This window comes from Pempheris klunzingeri, chromosome 14, assembly GCF_042242105.1.
Source record: "Pempheris klunzingeri isolate RE-2024b chromosome 14, fPemKlu1.hap1, whole genome shotgun sequence".
Classification (NCBI taxonomy): Eukaryota; Metazoa; Chordata; class Actinopteri; order Acropomatiformes; family Pempheridae; genus Pempheris; species Pempheris klunzingeri.
Window position 1 is genome coordinate 10,511,277 of NC_092025.1, and position 19,195 is coordinate 10,530,471.

Consider the following 19,195-nt stretch of genomic DNA (forward strand, 5'->3'; position numbering starts at 1 on the left):
GTTTCCAAAGTTGCCCTCGTCTTTGTCGCTCTTCCTCCTTCTCGCCTGTTGCGTTGGGGAGTCGGAGAGAGTGCGTATGTGGGTTTGGGAGAGAAAGAGGGGAGGAGAGGGAGGAGAGGATAAGGGGTGAGCCAACCCTCTCTGGAGAAACCTGGCTGCGGGCCAGCCAGGCGGTGCAGGAGCAAAGCTGAAAGTGGTTTCCTTGTTGGTTATTTCTCCTCACACCCCCTCCTCTCCCCTCCTCTCCCCTCCTGCCCCCGCGCAGACCTCACTCTGCAAATCATAGCCGCACAGCTGTGTGTGTCACTCTGGGAATAAAAAAAAATAAAAAATACTCACATATAATATATTGCTGCAGGCTTTGTGCTGGGTTAAAGTTTAAAACATTAATGTGGGAATGGGACTTGGCTGTGATGCACCAGCCACCTGTGTGATACTCAACATCCAGTGAGTGGATTATGTCAATAAAGGGTCTCAGACACTAAAAATGTGCAGACATTTTGTGATATGGGCCACCAGTGCCCCATTAGTGTGCTGAGTACCTCCTACTCCACCTGTGAGGATGCTGCTCGGCGTGTTTTGTCTCATGATGGCTGAATATCTACACTCAGCAGTTCACTCAAGGAGGATAAATCAGTGATGTGAACCCCTGTGCGTTACTCCATCTGCACTAGAGCTTTACAGATGTGTGGCGTCTTTAATGTATTCAGTTGATCTAATATCACACAGCTCATCACTCTTCATCATGTCACAGCGATCTGAGATGCGATCCCCTTGTTTACCCTAATGACAAACACATTCATTACACGACTTGGTTCAGAAAAAGTCACAAAACCACCAGAGGAAAATTCAGAATTTAAACCAAAGTCAATTTTACCTAAAGAGATCTTCTTCCCACGGTGAGTGAAGTCCAATAAATGTTTTTATTGAACATGATGTTAATACTCCATACACTGATGTTTGGTTTAAACCTAAGCAATGCATCACAAGCTTAAGTGTGCTTTGAACGTAGTAGTAGTAGTAACTACAATTGTCAGATACATTTAATGGAGGAAAATGTACCTCTCAAAGTAGTATGGTAGTAAATAGTTGTTCACAACAGTAGTTCACTGGCAGAAACAAGAAAACAACACACATAACGATTAAAAAATGTGATGGTACACCACTATAAGGATCACAGGGGCCCGCCAGTGTTTGGGGTCACATGTGTGAGGGGTGAAAGAGAGAGAGAGAGACACACACACACATAAAGAGAGAGAGAGAGAGATGGAGGGAGGGAGGAAAGGAGTTGAGTCACTTCCTCTCCAAAAAGTGAGAATGTTTACCTTCAGTCGCTGAGGAAATGACTGCATGGGCCTGCAGAGAGTTCACAGGCCGCTCTCACATTTCTCTGTGCCTCTGCTACCCGCCATCGCTGCATCATCGGCTGCCAAGAAACACACACACACACACACAGAATGCAAATACATTGAAGGTCACACATAAACCATCCTTGAGTCTTATTATTAGTACAACATAATTACTTCCCCTCTGAAAAAGGAGAACTTATTGTTGCTCATTGCACCAGACAGTAATAACAAACAGAAATAAACAGCTGCAATGGTACAACCTAAAGATGAAACCAGCTGTTACCAGAGAGCAGGAACTTCTCTTGTCCACCTGAAGACTGTCGTGGAAGTATTTAGGTTACATATCGTGTGTATTACAACTAAAACTCAGCGCATTCAAACTTTTACTTGATTAAAAGTGCATAAATATGATCAGTAAAATGTACTTGAAGTGTTAAAAGTGAAAAAATAAAACTGCTCAGGATGCAGCAGAAAGGCCCCTGTCAGTGTCACAGTAGTCTGGTACTGTTACCTGTAATCACCGTGGTGTCATACGTTATATTATTGGATTGTTATCAATGATGAATTAACTTGTAAGCTGCATTTTAATGTTAGCCAGGATATAAAGATATTGCAGGTATAAAACTTTCACTAATTTTACATATTGTTGGGTGGTTATTCACTGTATTTGCACGCAACAGTATTTTACACATCTTCAAATACAAAGTAACACGAACAGTAACTAACTCTGTGGTTAAAAGTAGAATATTTTCCTCCCAAATTTAGTAGAGTGGAAAAACCTCTGAATTGTATTTCAATACAATAATTTAATAAATGTACTGATTTACTTTCTGACAGTTTTTTGATTTTATTTTTTTTGAAGATGATGAAATTTATACTCAATTTGTACATGAGCGTATTTCGAAACAATAAATGTGTAAATAAACAGCCACCGGATATTACAAATCACAAGCTTAAAGCCGAGAGCAGGTGGGCAGCAGTTTGAGTGTGACTGTGAGATCCAGTTTAGAGCAGGTGAAGTGTATTTTGCAGCAGTATCTTCGCTGAGATTCCCTTTTCCTTTTCTTCTCGATCTGATGGCAGTAAAATAGCTGTTGTGACTTGTTTAGATGCACCTCTCTCTCACCAGCATTTCACGAATCACTCCCACAGCTCCCATTTGTGGTCTGTTTTGTTGGAACAAGTTCGCATCCCTCCGAGTGAGTCCTCGGGTCCACTTCCGTTTCAGTGAAAAGAGTGAACTCCGTATGCAGGTTCAGTCACTTGGCGACGGAGTTCTGTAAGTTTATAAAAAAACAATGGTTCGTCTTATTCCAACTGGATTATCGACGTGTACTTAAGCAGCGTGGGTTCAGTTCCACTGAAACAACAACACAAACATTACAGCAATAGGAGCTATTACCATCATCATGTCTGAGATGATCACAGTTACACAAAGATCATAACAACTTTACTCAGACTTGTCAAAACAACACTAGAAAGGGTGTTTTAAAAACTACACTTCTTCCATGTGCCACAAAAGAAAATTACTTATCCAGTGTGTGTGTGTGTTTTATTCTATTGTGCTATTGTAGCAGTTAGAGTAATAAATGGAAGATACCAGACCACTGACATAATAAATATGTTTTTCTGCTCCATAATGTTATGCTAATTTGGACATTTGCTTTTTCTTGTAAAACACTGGACGGCTTTGCCTCTTTAAGCTTCTAACACTGATTCAAATCAAAGAATCTGAAGGGGACAAAACAGGCCTGATTCTGCTTTAAACTACAAAGGGACTATACTTTCTATAAAGTTTACTTCTCAGTCAGATTAACTACCCACAGTGAGATCACTGAGAAAGCAAATGCATGTCAGACTTCATTGACGCTGAGGATAACAACAATGGAATAAATAAATTGTGGTCTAAACTACAGCATGATCATGAACCAATATAACTTAATCTACCAGCAACACTAAAGCGTGACACAAAGGTTTGCGGTGTTACGGATAAAACGCTGCTATACGTTCACATGTTTGTCAGTTACATCTAACCTGTTAAGCCTCTGTAATCATACCAAAGGCCTCTGCAAATAGCAGTTTGTGTGTGTGTGTGAACACAGCTGTCATTACTCAGCACTGGGAGAAGAGTAAGGTGTTATTTGGGAGCCGTCTTTGGGCGCGTCTGCAGCACCTACACAATCTGACTGGCACCGTTTGGGTCAGCGTGAAAACTCTCCTCCGGGGTTTCACAGGTTTACCTCCCATGATCCAATGAGATGACCTGGAGCAATAACGACGGGATCTAAACTTGGCGTTGAGCGAACATGGTCGACACAGTTATTAGTTTCACTGTGTTCATAAATATATTTCATATTGTATCGAATAAACAGCCACAGAAAAGAAAAGAAGTACAAACAAGGCCCTTTAATATAGTAACATTTACAGTAGTTAACAGGATGAAAGTGACGTTGGGGGGAATATATTTTGAACACAGAAGCATAAAAAAGTAACTCATTTCACATTTAACACTGACTTTTTACCGAAAATGCCATTTTAGTTTAAACCTACATGCAAAGGCCTCCCTGTATGCGATACAAAAAACAATAAATATGATCATCTGGGGTAAAGACTATCATGGCAAATCGTATTCTAGGTTTACAGTGACAGTGATTTTTTTACATTTTGAGTGCCTTTTAAAATGACTTACACTTGTAAATGTACATAGAATAGTTACATGGAGATCGTTATAGTAGTATACGAGGTGAATGACACCGGAGACCTACAGTATAGCTCAAAAGGCTTGAGAAGATTAATGCTTTGCTGTAAACCCTGACGCATCAGTTGTGTTGCATCAGAGCATCAGGAAGAGATTTCATAAGATTATATATATTTACACTGAATGTTAGCATACCAATGTTTTCAAAACACGCTATGTTGCTTTTAAAAAAAATAAAAATAAAAATAACCGTTGCACAGCGACTTTTCCACAAATTTTAACCCTCATTCAACCGGATAAAATGGCTAAAACTACATTCTTATTTACAGAAAACAGCTGGGAGGCATTGTTGCCAGCGCAGGGACAGATATGCACATGCAAGCACCAAAGTCTGTCAGTAATTGCTAATAACTGGCTGGTAACAATAACACAAGTCTAGAAAAAGAAAAGGCTGTCTAGACGTACAGTAGCAGCTTGAACGAAGAAGACAGGAATGCTAAAATATGGTCCAAAAGAGAGAGGTGATGATCAGACAGTAAAAAAAACAAAAAATAAAACAGTGTAAAAATAGTGTGTAAGCTGTTGATCCGGGTGCATGCTGATGCCAACGAGCAGATCCCATGTCCTCCTCAAATAACTCTTTAAACAACCCTGCGTGTTTTGGTGATGTGGCCGTAGAAGAAATGCTTGTGCGGATATCTACAAACAGATTGTGGTGACATCTGTTGGCGTTACAATAATGTTCACAGATGTGCTTTGGTCCACCATTAACACTACATTTTCTTATGTGACTGCAGCCACTTATTATTGGGGGGGAAAAACAATTATTCAACTATTTTTTCTCAATTTGACTGATTAGCCAAAGAAACCGGATGACGATAACTAAGCAGATAAATCCTTTAGTTTCTGACAGCCCCATTATGCACCATCAATCATACTCATACTAGTGGAGCAAAGTCATACAGGATTAAATAAGACGAAGCAAAAATGAACACTGAGGTAGAGCTGGGAGACTGATACCATAGTAGGAGATGGATGTGGTCCGAAATTTTGGTTGATTTAAATGTTTTAAATTCAGGGTCTTACAGGATGCATTAAAGTGAAAAAGAGTTTTCAGCTGAGTGAAATGAAGATGCCCTCACTACGCTCTTGGGCATCCACACCACTGATGACGACTTGATAAATATTGTGAAAAAGCAGCGGTAATATCTGAACCCCCGTTCAAATATTATCAATTTATCAAGTTCAAAAAATGTACCAAAAACACTGTGATATTTGGTTTAGTCAACAATGCCCTGTTACTTCATGCACCTGCTGTGTGTTTGTGCACGTCTATCAGCACGTGAAGCGTGAACCAGCCCTGTGGACCCATTTCTGTCTATGTGAGCAGCTCAGTGTGTTGGCAAAAGCATGCCTAAGTAGTAAATAAAGATAACTGAACAGCAAATTCAATCTCCGACAAATTCTTTAAACTATAATAACTTGATGACCAGAATAATAACAGTTTGTCATGACTAAAATCCAGGTGGGAACTATCTTGAACAGCAGCAGCAGTGACTCAGTTGACGGTTGAGTGTTCGAGGCACTTATATTCTTAAAGTGGGGAAAATGGCTCTTGTCCACTTCTGCCGTGAATTTACCAAATTATTGCTGGACAGATGGCAAACCAGAATCTGTGTGTGCCGAGAACAACCTGTGTGCCACTGCTGCTGCGGCTGCTTGATGAAAGTCTGGATAAAAAAAACTTGCTGTTGAAGAATGTACAGTGGACATTTCAAAAGCTATTTTTACATCTCAGAGTGTGAGGGATGTCAGGTATAAACAAAACTCCGAGGCTATGGTAATATGCAGCCTCATTCCTCACTTTAACAGCATGGAGCAGAGATGACCTTACCCATCATGTTTACAGAATACACAAACACACCTTTTCCCCAGTTAGGTACCCGGAGCAGGTTTCTTGGTAATGACAACTTCAGACTATTACTCCTTTAATCGTCCCCTACACACAGTCCACAACCGAGCCGTCATCCTCCTCAGCTCCCCACTCCCCGAACCTCATCTGAGGGGAGGGAGCTGCTGGATGGAGGTTGTTAATGTCATCCATGGCGTCTGGGTCTGTGTCATCACTGGCACCGATTCCCATGTGACCGCCCTCCTCCCGGTGCGTGCGGATGTGTTTGCGCAGCGCTGCAGGCTCCTTGAAGCTGCGGTTGCAGAACGGGCAGCAGCACGGCCTCTCTCCGGTGTGGATGAGCTGATGGTGTTTGAGGTGCTGCAGGCGGCTCAGGCGCTTCCCACAGATGGCGCACACGTAGGGTTTCTCCCCGGTGTGCGTGCGCCGGTGTTTGCGCAGACCGTCCAAGTGGCGGAAGCAGTTTCCACACTCAGAGCAAGAGTAGGGCTTCTCACCTGTGTGTATGCGCAAGTGGGTTTTAAGCGCCCCCGACTCCCGGAAACGGCGGCCACAGACTCCACACGGGTAGGGCTTCTCTCCGGTGTGGATGCGGATGTGCTTCTTCAGGCTGGAGATCAAACGGAAAGTCTTTCCACACTCCAAGCAATGGTGAGGCCGGTCTCCAGAGGGCTCCCCTGCTGTGTCAGAGACCGAAGGCCCTGCTGAGTCTTCCGCTCTGCCCGGTGAAACACTGTCTGCTCTGCCAGCTCCAGGAGTCCTAGCCAATTGTTTCTGTCCATCAAGTCCGCCCTGCTGCAAGGCATCGCTGCATTCGCGCACAGGTCTTTGGTGACGCAGGGGGTGAGTAAAGGAACGCTGGGAACCTCCCTCCCCTCCAACTTGAACGTAGCCAAGGTCACCCACATTGTGGGACGACCGTTCTCCATCTCCAACTCTGCTGTCATTACGCATCCCAGGCTCCTTCCTGCTGGGCTGACCAGAGCCTGAAGCTGGTCCCTGCTCCTCCTTAATCTCAAATCTGGATGCTCCTCCTGGTCCCTGAGGCTGCCTCTCATCTACAGACGAGACATCAGAGTTGGTTACACAGAAATAGATCCATGTGTCAAATTTATAGTAAGTTAGCGATTATTTTTGCTCTGACTCACAGTCCCAGGTTTTTGCAAAAGAAACCCAGAATACAGTACAATACAATACAGTATAACACACACACACACACAGTATATTTACCTGGCCTGCTGGAGTCTGAGCACATATGAGATGTGTTGGATGCAAAGTCCAGAGCGTGGTTAGTCACGGAGCCATCTGGCTGGATTGAAAGCTGGCACATTTTGTAGTCATCTCTTGGCTCAAACCCGTGAAGCGAGTCATCCACAGAGCCACCGAGCCCCAAGTCAACACCAGCTCCGTTCACATTTCGTGAATTCTGGTGGTCCCGGTCCAAGCCTGAAGCCATTGAAGCCATGGAAGACAGCGATGGGGCGAAAACGGACTGACCAATGGACTGAGGGCCTGAGTATGAGATCTGAAGCTGGTCTATGAGCTTCTGAGCGCTGCACAGACACTCCTGCAAAGTCTTCAGCTCCCTCTCCGACACCTCCAGGCGCACTTTGAGCCTCTCGTTCTCTTGTTCCTTGTGTAGCAGCTCCTGCTGAGTCTCATTGAGCACAAGCACCACTTCGCCCAGAAGAGTGTCAACTGCAGCGGACATGGCAGTCTGGATGGTCGGAGCTAGACGTGATTTCAGCGACGTTACAGTCACGCTGCCCTGCGAGGCTCCGTATCCAGCCTTGTCTGTTTTCCGATCATAACAGGAGTCTACCCCAGTCCTGTCGGGAATGTTGATTATACTTTGTTTTCGGTTCCCACTGTGAACTGAGCCGCTATTTGATGGCGAGGAATCCATGCTACCAGCATAGCCTGTCCTCCTGGAAGTCATTATTTTAATGGAGTTAGCTAACGGGTTACAGGTTATGCTAGCGTTTAATGTGCGGCTAAAAACAATCCAAAAAGCAACCGACGTGGACAGATTTGGCGGGTCTTGTTGCAGGAATAAGTAAAGGAATGACTGAAGTGTCGACAATTACATTTGACTCCCTAGCTGACTAACTGGCGTCGCTGACAAAAACAATGTAGTCAACTCTTCGCTGGGCCTGGCTCCGCTCGCTAACATTAGCCCGCTAGCTCTGAAAATTAACAAAGCCAGTCGGTCAAAGGCGCACTCGAGCAAACACCGCGGCCCCGCAGGAGAGCTGTGCTGACGGTCATTAACTGCGCTTTTCAAGTCTGGAGAAAATTCAAAGACTTTGAGACCAGCAGCGACTCACCCATTCCCTCCTCAGTCTGCAGAGCTGCTCTGTACTGTACACTCAGGCCCGTCGCACAGAAATGACGTCAGCACAGAGGCTAGACGCCAGGGTTGAGTTTTGCCCTGAGAGGAGACTGAAAGGGAGTTTAATCCTCTGAGCAGAGCTTTATAAAGAAGTCGTGTTATCTAGCTTTCCTTCTTCTGTAATCTATTTTCCTTCTGTTTACCAAGCAAGTTTTTCATTCTGTTGAATCTTGTCTATTGAAACGATTTCACAGAAAATGTCTAAGAAGCAATGAAATGTAAGATAAGCCACAATTCAACCCCAGCGGGGCATTTTGGTGATTGCAGCACCGTAAGAACAGAAATAAATACATTGTATAGAATTTAAATGAATAAATAAATAATATAACATAACATGTATAAAACCAGAATACGAATAGAATACAAAAGAGAAACTACACAAGAGCATCGGAAGAGCAAACTACAAAAATTACAAGGTAAAATGATTGTGGGGTGATTAATAGCAGCAGAGTCAACAAGTCAAGTGTGATATGATAGGTATTGGTACTTAGTTTTGTCTGTATTAGTATAGTGATGTAAAAGAAGTATAATATAGAATATAATGCAAAGCCATTGTAACAAAGTACCATAATATAGTATAATAGAGTATGCACTATGAAACATTTAAAAAATGCTTTATAAACCTCAAATCCACACGTGCTTCTCTACTTTCTATTTGAAACAATATGTTCTCATCAACTACTGTGTATACAAAATTCAGTCTCATCTAGAAATAGAGAAAGAAAAAAACATAACTGTTGCTATTTTGCTAACTGTTGCTAACAAAAGACTTGATTGATTGGTATCTGATTGGACAAGAAAAACATTTTACAAAAATTAAAGAGACTACAATAGATTACAAGAAAATAGACTAATGACAGAATCTACAGATATTTACAGTATATCAGTCCACCAATAAATAGGTCAAATTGATGATACATGATCCTCCAGAGACAAGTCTTACTTTGTACCCTGTAATGCTTTATACGATTAGATTTATCATCATCGTTCAATGCCTATATTGTAGCATATTGGCTTTTGCAGCACGTCTAATCTGCAACGTTTGGCACATAAGTACACATTGGATAAATAACGTTCTATCTAATCTTAAAATTATGTTACACAATTAAATAACATATAATTTGCATATAATTTAATGGCCCTTTGACCTGTCCTGGTAGCTTCTATTTATCTATTAATTGATTTTAAATTAAAGCCTGCCTCTAACTGTAACAAATCTATTCATAAAAGAGCCAGGAACTGAGTTCATACGTAAAGTGTATATTACTGTCTATCAGCCTGCAAGTCACAGCTCGGGGGAAAACGTACTCCAGAGTTTGCGGTAGTGCAGCAGCCATTTGAGGAGGAAAAACCGAAGTTTGCCCCTTTCAATCTAAAATTAAACTTCCAAGGTTGAAAATCGTTAGTACCCGCAGGTCATCGACCTCTCCGGAGTCTCTGAAAGTGTGAAAGTTTGGGAGGAGACAACAGTCAGTCCCACAGGAGCAGTCTGCTGCTGCTGCAGGATGCTGCTGCTGCTGCAGGATGCTGCACGGCTCGATTATTTCAATTTCGGAAACTGGCCAAACGTATCACGAACTGTCATGAATTCACTATGAAAACAAATTAACGTCAACCACTCCACCAGTTGTGTAACTGCACAGCCACGTACCCCGCCTGGCTCTCAGCTTTACACACCCTCAGTCCTGTGTTTGTTCAGTTCCAGTTATTTTTATAGGCTGCAGGAGGCACTGCAGGCTGCTCTAATGACGAGTGATACTGAGGTCAGGTCATTAGTCTTTTATTGATCATTTCCCAAGGGGACATGGCAATACTGAGCACTGTCACATGTCTGATTCAATCCACGCTTTGCTTTCTTACTTTATTATCATTAGTTCAGAAAGATGCTGTCCTCTGAATACTGCCTGCTGAATCTACTGCAGTTATTGAAAACATGTGATTCTGTGACCCATAACAGGCTGGATGCCTTAAAGATGAAAGGCACGTTAAAACATGAACTAAGTAAAGAAAAATCTGGGCTTGTTAAATCTAGTTTTATGGATCACTTTTGCCTCATTCAGGCAGTCAGCGGACCAAGACGGGCACCGCAAGTTACTGTTGTTTTCCTCAAAAACCCCCTGAAAAATCACAACTAATGATTGACATGACCATTAATTTGAGAAAAAAAGTAAGCAGTATTATTCAGCCAATAGCCACGAACATTTCTCACTGTACCTGCTATCTCTAAATCAACACTCGTGCTATTTGTTCTGCAGATATTCTGCTCCTGCTATAACAGGAGCTTGTAGTATTCATCTGGGCTGCTTCCATTTCATATACAATATAATTTGTTCCTCATGGACTCATATCTGAGGAAGAGAGCAGGCCCATCCCGGCCAGCCACAGTGGATGGGGAAAAAGTGACGTGGGCTGTGGCAAAAGGGGAAGTGTGCTGTGAGATTATGTAACAAACCGTCTAAGAGTTACCATCTGCTTGGATTTTTGTGACAACAGAAATATTTCCTATCCAGTGACTTCAGCTCCGTCTCTGACTAACTCATATTGGTGTCACATCATCTCCCTTCCTGTCGACTATTAGCACGAAAGAGCTGAACTGTACCATGAACATGAACTATTATGAAATAAGGCAAAAAAAAACCCCAGAAGCTTTTGAAAGCATTCGGTATAGACTTCATACACAAACACAACCCGTATTACACAATACATAAACATACCCACACACATACGTACAAATATACACAGCTCCTTCACACTTACACACCCACACATCTTCCTGTATGTACTTAGACCAAACACAGTCATCAGCCACAGACAAATGCTCATAGACGAAAAGAAGGACAAAACGAAACAACAGATAAATATACAATAATGATATCAGTAAAAGTTATTCATGATGTTACACCTGCCAACATGTTGGCTCCTGCAGAATTACATGACGGACAGAAACAAAATACAGTAGAAGGAATATGACACAAGTTGGTAAACTCCAAACTGTCTCTATTAGTCCAGTAAACTTTGACTAACTTGCTGTTTCTTAGTCATAGCTGACTTCATCTGTTTAGTGAATGTCCCTGGTACGAGACGACGCGAGCCGATAGTGGTAACTTTTTCTGCTCACTAAGATCAGCGCGGAGATGTGATGTACAGCTGGATGTAAAGTCGCAGCTGTCACATAAAGTTACTAAACATCTTGTTCGGCTCTCCTCCCCCCTTCATATGATAAACACTGTGGAGAGTTTTCCTGTTCTTCTGTCGGTAGCGGCTCAAATTAATCAGCAACACTTGTTATTTTACCTCTTGTTTTAATTCGTTTCACTTTTTGAAGAAAGGTACCAGTTTGGTACAACAAGCAACAAGTCCAGTCAGGTCCATTTCCGGCCTTCTGGTGAACAGCTGCGCAACAGTTTCAGTCTTTTCAGTTCTGCTGCAGTGTTTGGAGCTAAGTCATACATTTTATTTAGATGAGAGGTTACAAGATGGGGCCGTCTGTGTGGAGCCACTGCCTTATGTTAGGAACGACAAGTTCCACTGAATCAAAACTCTGACACAGACTAATCCCCGGTGCTCTTGAATTCCCCTCACCCCTAAAAGGAAAACAGGGGCTCATTCAGTAGTGAGGCACGGTCTGAGAAACCTGAACACTGCAAAGGAATGCAGGACTCAAAGTGGTTCACTTTGTCAGAAAATTAGGTAGCAGCGATGAAACTAATAGCAGGCTACAGTAATACCACACACTGCGTGCACACTCACTCGCTCTCTCACTCACAGTACTAAACTATTTAGCAAGAAGGGAGGTGGAGCCGGTGCAAGAAGGGTCGGGAATAAGAGAGAGGGGGGATTGTGGGAGGGCAGAAAGAAGGAGGTGATTGTTGGGGAGATGGTAAACATATAAAGGGGGAGAAAGCAAGAGAGGGAGCAAGTGGAGGACTGACGAGGAGGAGAAGGAGCTCACTCACATTCTGATAAAGATCACAAAGTTTTGCAGACAACAGGTAAGTTTGTATCTTTTAATATTTTACACTTTTTCACCCTCAAAGCAGGCGAGTCGAGTTCAGCTGCGGCAGAAACAAGGAGCACAAAGTGTATTGGTATTCAATGGGAGCTCCTGCTCTGCTTTCAGTGCAGTTAAACTCATCTGGGGAGATTTCTGAATGGGCTCCATCGCTATCTCATGTTCACCACAGAGCACATTTCAGGTATGTTTGTGAGGTTTTTTTTGTGGGAGTCACACAGTGACTGGATCTAGCTGAGAGTGCAGCGTCGAGTTTTGGGTGTGTAGACATTTGGACCTGTTGTGCAATACCGCCTGGAATGTTGAATTAGATTGAAGTACCTCCAAAGATGAACAAATGTGGATTATTCCTTGCAGCTCTGTGTATAAAACCATAAATCATTGACAAACATGCCACAGAATAATACATTTCAACTAATTAAGTGTCCACATTTTGTAATTCGCTTGCTCAAGAGTAAAAGCAGCATGCTCTGGTTTTCAGAAAACAGTTTGTGCTTTGAAGTATTTTCCAACTAAAACTAGGTCCACATTTAAGCCATTTGTTTCATTCAACGCAGTCCCTCTGCAGTCAAACAAGCTCTAAAAGATGTAGCATCATGGGAGAGATAACTGTATGTCCTCGTTCCATTCCAAAAACAGTCATTCTCTGAATGTACACATGGCTGGAAACCCATGGGGCTGTTATATTTCAGTGCTATGTAAAAAACAGATTTTCCAGCATACTGATGGATCTGTGCTTTCTCTGATCTACACAGCACGATGGCTGCCAGCAGGGACCTCCCTCCTCCCCTGGTGATCATTTGCCTGGTTCTCATCAGAGGTTACTCTCCCCTGCCTACAACATCAGGAGTTGAAGGGCCAAATCCCACGAGACCTTTGATGCCACATGACTTTCCGACTGAGGATTACGAGCAATTGGATGACACTGTCACCCCTGTTATACCCAAAGTAGTCTCCCCAGTTGGAGGGTCCTTTCAGCGATGTGACTACAATCCCTGTCTCGAGAGTCAGGTTCCCTGTGCTGATCTGATAGCCTCCACCGGCTGCTGGTGTCCAGGGTTCACTTTACACAATATGGCTCCAGAGGCTCCCAACCTGAAATCAGTGTCCTGGAACGGGTCACAGGTTGTAGTTCGCTGGTGTGCACCTTATTCATATGTCACAGCTTATGTTGTGACAGTAGGGGGGGAAGATAGGCAGTCGTTTGGGAGGGACAAAAGGAGCGGCGGAGTGGACAACATAGACCACATTGCAGAGGTCTGTGTGATTGCAGTGAACGATGCCGGAGAGAGTGGGTCCTGTATGATGTACCGGCCCAGGGACAGCAGCCTGCCTCTGAAAGCGGGGCTCATCGGGGGGGCTCTGGGCTTCCTGCTGCTCCTCTTGCTGGCCGTCCTGCTCTGGAGGCACAAGAGGCAAAGGACACAGGAGGCCAGCATCTCCATGCATGACACAGCCGAGACACAGTGAACAGAAAACAGAGCAGGACTGGACGCTCAGCGAGATAAGACTGCGTCCCAGGAGACTGTTCAGCCTCATTGCAGTTAATTAACTGTGACTACTCTATAATGTCTGAGGATTCCCGCACAAAGAGGCTTTCTGACAACACAGGAGGAAACAGGGTTCATTGTCTCACATGAATATATCCGACTGGTAATGTGTTTCACTTTGAAAACCCCTCAGTGGCGTGTTAAAGGAAGTTCCATTTATTAGCTGTGTTTTCAGACAAAACAATAAGCAAACAAGCTTGTTGCAAGAACGATTATAATGAAATAGGTCATTTTCTGAATTTCAAAAATTCAAGTAACATCCCAGCATGTGTTCCCTGCACTGCAGTGAGCAAATACACGCTGATTGTAGTGTGGATTTTTAGTTAATGGGATAGAGCAGGAAAGCCCATCAGCGTGGTCATTTACGCATCTATTTATTCCTTGATGCAAAGCATTGAATATGTTGATTCATCCCACAAAAAAAACGCTGTTTTGTGAAAATCATGTATCTTCGAAACATCAGCTCTTCACGAGCAAAGAATCCTGCCATGTTTTCTGCTTTGTGTCAGTGACATTTTTCTGGTAATCCGAGGAGTTCTTACAATCTTTTATTTAACCAAAGCAGAAACTCAAACAAATTTGGAGATACGTGGTTTTCTTGACTGAAATGTATTTGTCAAAATCAGTCACACCCACTGATTTGTCAGGAATTTGAAATGAAATGAGACATTTGTTTTTGTTGAGAATTTTGTTTTAGTAGTATGAAATACAGTGTAGATAATAACAGATATATACCAGAGACAACAACAGCTGGACATTATTTCAGTATCATGTCAGGATAATTTAATCAGAGCTGGGTAGCATCTGTTCTGACACGAGACAACATGCTGTACACAGATTAGAGAAAAGTGTGCATGGTGGCGTTGTGTGAAACTCTCTGTGAGAGTTCCTCATTTTGCTTTGTATTAAATTAAAGAGCGAATGGACTGATTGTGGTTTTAAGGACTGACAGGGAATGGAGTTCTGTATTAAGTATTGTATTTATTATTTTGATGTGTGCTTGAAGTGACAGACTGATGTCTAAAGCACGCAAATAAAGGCTGAATTTTCAGACTGGAGCAACTGCGTATGATTGTTACAGGGTCGGACTATTTAACTCAAGTAAAACAGTTCCTCAGTTGCTATTGCACCCATGTGGCATAATGTGTAGTTATTTTACAGCTTTGGGTGGGCGTGCTTTTCCATCTTTCTTATTATCGGAAGTTGTGTCAGTGTGCAGCAAGAGCACAAGTGTTCAGTGCTGTTTTTCCAGCTGTCATACAATAGCCTTTCTGGCGGATACAGATTTTATGAGACTTGTCTCATTCCAGCTGTGACTTTCAGTCATTCAGCGCTGGGCTGGTGAGAAGCTACAGCCTTTCTTGCCACGATAAAAAAGAGAAGAAAGTCCAATATTTAAATCCTCCCAGTTTATCTCATGTTCAAGCCTCCATCTGCATGTCTCGCAGCCATTTTTAATTCCTTTTAGCTCTGGCTGCTGCCACGGAGCTGTTCCAACGCTCCTGGCATCTTTCTTATTCCAACTGCACCGAACAACTTAGCCTACATCCCACAGAGCTGTATGGGAGTCATCTAACATCTGTAATTTGGAGACACAACAGATTGTTCATTACAGGCGCATTACAGTGGCCTCAAGATCTTGCTTTTGTGACACAAATTCAGCCCGAGTGCAGCCGCTGACAAACAGGGAGGGACACATTGACATGAATGGGCCAGTATGGGACAAAATGCCAAAACACGGTGGTGCAATGTCATGTGGTGGTGTGGTGACTAAGATGTGACACACTGAATGTTTTGGGTTTAACAAGAGCATAACCAGAGCAGTTCTGGTGATACCAAAACAGCACAACGCGCACTTATGAATGAACAAATAAACACGTTTCAGAAATGATGTGGTTTGGCTTTTTAAAATAAACAATTTCTAACAAATTCTGGATGTGTTTGAATGTTCAAGATCAAAATCTACCTATTATGCACAAGAGTGGCACCCACTCGTGTAGCTGAACTGAAAAATGCAGAGCTGAGTGTACTTTAGCTCTGCTGCTGCCTTTGGAGTTTAAATGCTCCTGAACACTTTGATCAGACCATCGGAGAGAGTCTAAAAATCAATAACCGCGAGACATGAAAGTCACAGGACTGTAAAGACAATATAGAGGCGACTTTGTAGACGGCCCCATTTTCTCTTCAAGAAAGCCTCACAATCTTCTGGCATGGACACAAAAAATGTCTGGAATAATTTAGAATTTAAACCGAATACCTGATTTTAAAATGTAACCACTACTGAACACTTTAATTTCAATCCCATTTTAGTGTATTACAATGAAATATTCTAATATGAAAACCATCAATCTGAATTTATATGATTTTAATTCTGCTTTTTGAAAACTCAAGAACAAAGTCAATAGCAAATAGAGAAGATTCAGTCGTGTTTCTGCTCCACCAGCCGTCATGCCGGACTGCTTATCCTCACTACCTCGAATACTCAAATCTACATTTTTCATCTTGAACCCTAGCTAACTTTTTTTTTTTAATTGAACACTTGAATTTTATATTGGAGGTTGTTCAAGGTGAAGTATTTCAGCGCTGTGTACTCAGTGGTATTTGGTTTTCAACATTAATCATTCAGTAGTGATCTACCGTCACAATGAAGTATTCAGTCATTTTCAAATTCTTTCCTACATGGGAGCTGTTGTTGGTAGAAATATCACTTGATTGAAATTCAAGATTGTTTTGGGAAAATTTTAATTGATTCATTAATTATATTTTCTAATCTAAAAATCGAATCTAATCATATGACATAAACAGAAGATAAATAGATAAATGACGCAGTTATTGGTGGCTGCATTTTGTAACAAACAACCACTGAATTTTGCAACAAGGTTAGTGCGTTGCGCCCCAGGCATTCCTTACTCAGGGCAAATCATGTTGAATCACTCAGCCAGTAATCCAGTGACTTATTTAACAATGAATCAGCTGAATAAAGGCGGTGGAATGTAACAAGAAAAAAACTTTCTACCTGCCACCTTCGTTACTGAAACTTTGTGATTGATAATAATGATGATAGAGTTTGTTTGTGTCAGAGTGAGTGTATGTGTTGTAGTGTATGATCTGCTGCTTGACTCCTTTTTTTTTTAATGTATATATCATTCTTTGGATTACGAGGCTAAATGACGATTAAACAGCCAGAACTAAACTGAACTAAATATACAAGTTGCATAAACCGTGAAGCAGATGAGGCGTTTTAATGGGACATTAAGTAATCCAGGACTTTTTTCAGCGTGGTGTTTTACAGGCCTTTGTTAACTGTCCACAGACTTGGAGAAGAAAAGTCAACTTGTTGCCCTCTGCTGGTCACATTCAATCCCGACAGAAGACGCCTGACTGCACTAAAGGGCAGAGAAGGATAACATGAAGGATAATAATAATCACAGTAACAATAATTTCTACAAAGCTGGATCATATTGATTATTATTAATTAAAGGCCTCTGCAGGCTGAAAAAAAAGGTTTCAATGAATTATAATACAAAACAGACCTTCAAAGTTGCTTCGTCTCTCGCATTCAAACACAGGAAAATTATGGGTGGGAGAGGTATTTAGATCGATACTGTAATCAATATGTTCATATTAACAATAAATCAAACGACTATGTTTGATATGAGATGTTGATCATATGAACAAACCCACTGAAGAAGTGTCAGCCTCTGACTCTGCAGTTTCTCTCACCTCTGTGGTGCGTTTTAGTGTCCTTTAGTTAAAACGTTTGGATGTCATGACTGCAGCGTCATCAAAAAACTCTAAAAAAGTCACTAGTCCCACCAAGAACAGAAAACTTTCAGTATTAGACTTTATAGGATGATAATATGTCAATATTGTGTTTACAGGTTGTGGCGTCGCCCTCTCAGGTTAAAGAACACACCTATTATCAGCCACTCAAACTCAAAGTGTCAAAATAATACACACTTATTACACAGAGTAGCCCCTGTCACTGTTTGTGTTATATATATATACTTGTTATATATAAGCAGCATTTTAATATTGCAGCTGGTTGACATTGAGGTGATTATCACTATTTTATACATTGTAGGAAGCCTCTTTTTTTTTTTACAAGATTATTATTCCCACTGAACCCAACCTGAATCCACAAAGCTGTAAATAAGCAAATACAAGTATAATATTCAACTTGTGATGTAGAAGTGTTAAACAGTATAAAACACAAATAGTCGAGTATGGTCCAGGAACTGTTTTGTGTGTAGCTATAAGTTGTTATTAAGTATAAATATAAGTAAACGTTCTACCACTGTGCAAAAGTATTTAATATGTCAATGTGAATAGAAATCATGTCAAAGAGGAAGAGTTGAAAAAGCACTAATTGGAAAATTAATTTGACCCTCTTCTGTGGCAGCTTCTGCAGAATTTAATTCCTTTTCATTAGGTGTAAAAGTGCATAATTTTGTCCACCCCGCGTGTTGTCTCTGCCATTAAATTGCATTAAAGGAGTGATTGTTCCGTCTCCAGATAAAAACAATCTCCTTTCACTGAGTGTATTTTCACAGCGGCGGCTTGTAGCTGAGGCTTTAAGAGGCTTTACTGCAATGAAAGTAATTGTAGGTTGTAATATTATGTTCATCTCATAACATTATACTGGTACCTATTCAAAATCATCATTCATTTTCATGCAATTAATTATTCATGAAAAATTAATTTGCATTCGTGCTGGGAACATGAATGTTATTTTTTATGATTAGTAATCCACCAGCAGGGGCACTAATGGCTGCTTGCTCTCCCCGCTGGGGTCAGCTTTTACAGGGCATAAAATGTTCTAAGTGGGTCAGGCATCCATCAGGGCCTATTATTGGATCTAGACCGTCCTGAACGCATACTGGTTTATTCAAATGTAAGAAAGGTTTCTATGACTTTAGTCCTGTAAGCATTTTGTAGACAGCACAATGAAAAGAAAGGCAAATGAAAGGGTGTCAATCAAAGAACTCCATACTAAATGAAACGAGGTGTCATTCGGCGTTAAAAACAGCTTTTTCCAGGGGGACTCTGGGCAAAGTTGTGGCCTTCATCAGAGGAAACTCTGGGTCTAAGTGGGTGGTTGTAAACTGATCCCCCCCTGCAGGCGTCTCATCCTGTTTACTCCTGGTGTGTCTTAGACTGTGCCTGTCTGCCTTGGCTCCAACCACAACTCTGTAAATAAAAAGATTAACTTCTGTCTCCAAGTGTAACTGTGGTGTCACTGGAAGGATGAGCGAGGGTTTATGTAAATGCAACAAGGCGTA

General features: G+C 41.9%; 2 protein-coding genes across 3 annotated transcripts; one reads left to right on the plus strand and one right to left on the minus strand.

The window, feature by feature from the left end:
- Nucleotides 1-5,437: 5,437 nt before the first annotated feature.
- On the minus strand, nt 5,438-8,331 carry LOC139213156 (uncharacterized). 2 transcript variants are annotated; one of them, XM_070843793.1, is made up of 3 exons: nt 8,287-8,307; nt 7,190-7,887; nt 5,438-7,017 (listed from the first exon to the last, which is right to left on the minus strand). In XM_070843793.1, exons 2-3 carry the CDS (start codon nt 7,863-7,865, stop codon nt 6,047-6,049), a joined length of 1,647 nt encoding a protein of 548 aa, XP_070699894.1. In that variant the 5' UTR covers nt 7,866-7,887; nt 8,287-8,307; the 3' UTR covers nt 5,438-6,046. The 2 variants fall into 2 exon arrangements, with proteins under 2 accessions (XP_070699894.1, XP_070699893.1); XM_070843792.1 differs by having other exon boundaries at nt 7,190-8,331.
- Nucleotides 8,332-13,122: 4,791 nt separating this feature from the next.
- LOC139213364 (leucine-rich repeat neuronal protein 4) lies at nt 13,123-14,095 on the plus strand. Its single transcript, XM_070844041.1, has one exon. It carries the CDS (start codon nt 13,123-13,125, stop codon nt 13,831-13,833), a length of 711 nt encoding a protein of 236 aa, XP_070700142.1. The 3' UTR covers nt 13,834-14,095.
- Nucleotides 14,096-19,195: the final 5,100 nt, after the last annotated feature.

Bases quoted from the DNA above. Each gene is read 5' to 3' on its own strand.
- LOC139213364 (XM_070844041.1), top strand. From the start codon at position 13,123: ATGGCTGCCAGCAGGGACCTCCCTCCTCCCCTGGTGATCATTTGCCTG.
- LOC139213156 (XM_070843792.1), bottom strand. From the start codon at position 7,898: ATGACTTCCAGGAGGACAGGCTATGCTGGTAGCATGGATTCCTCGCCA. The intron at 7,018-7,189 runs GTAAATATACTG...TCTCGTCTGTAG, and splicing joins CTCAGACTCCAGCAGGCCAG to ATGAGAGGCAGCCTCAGGGA.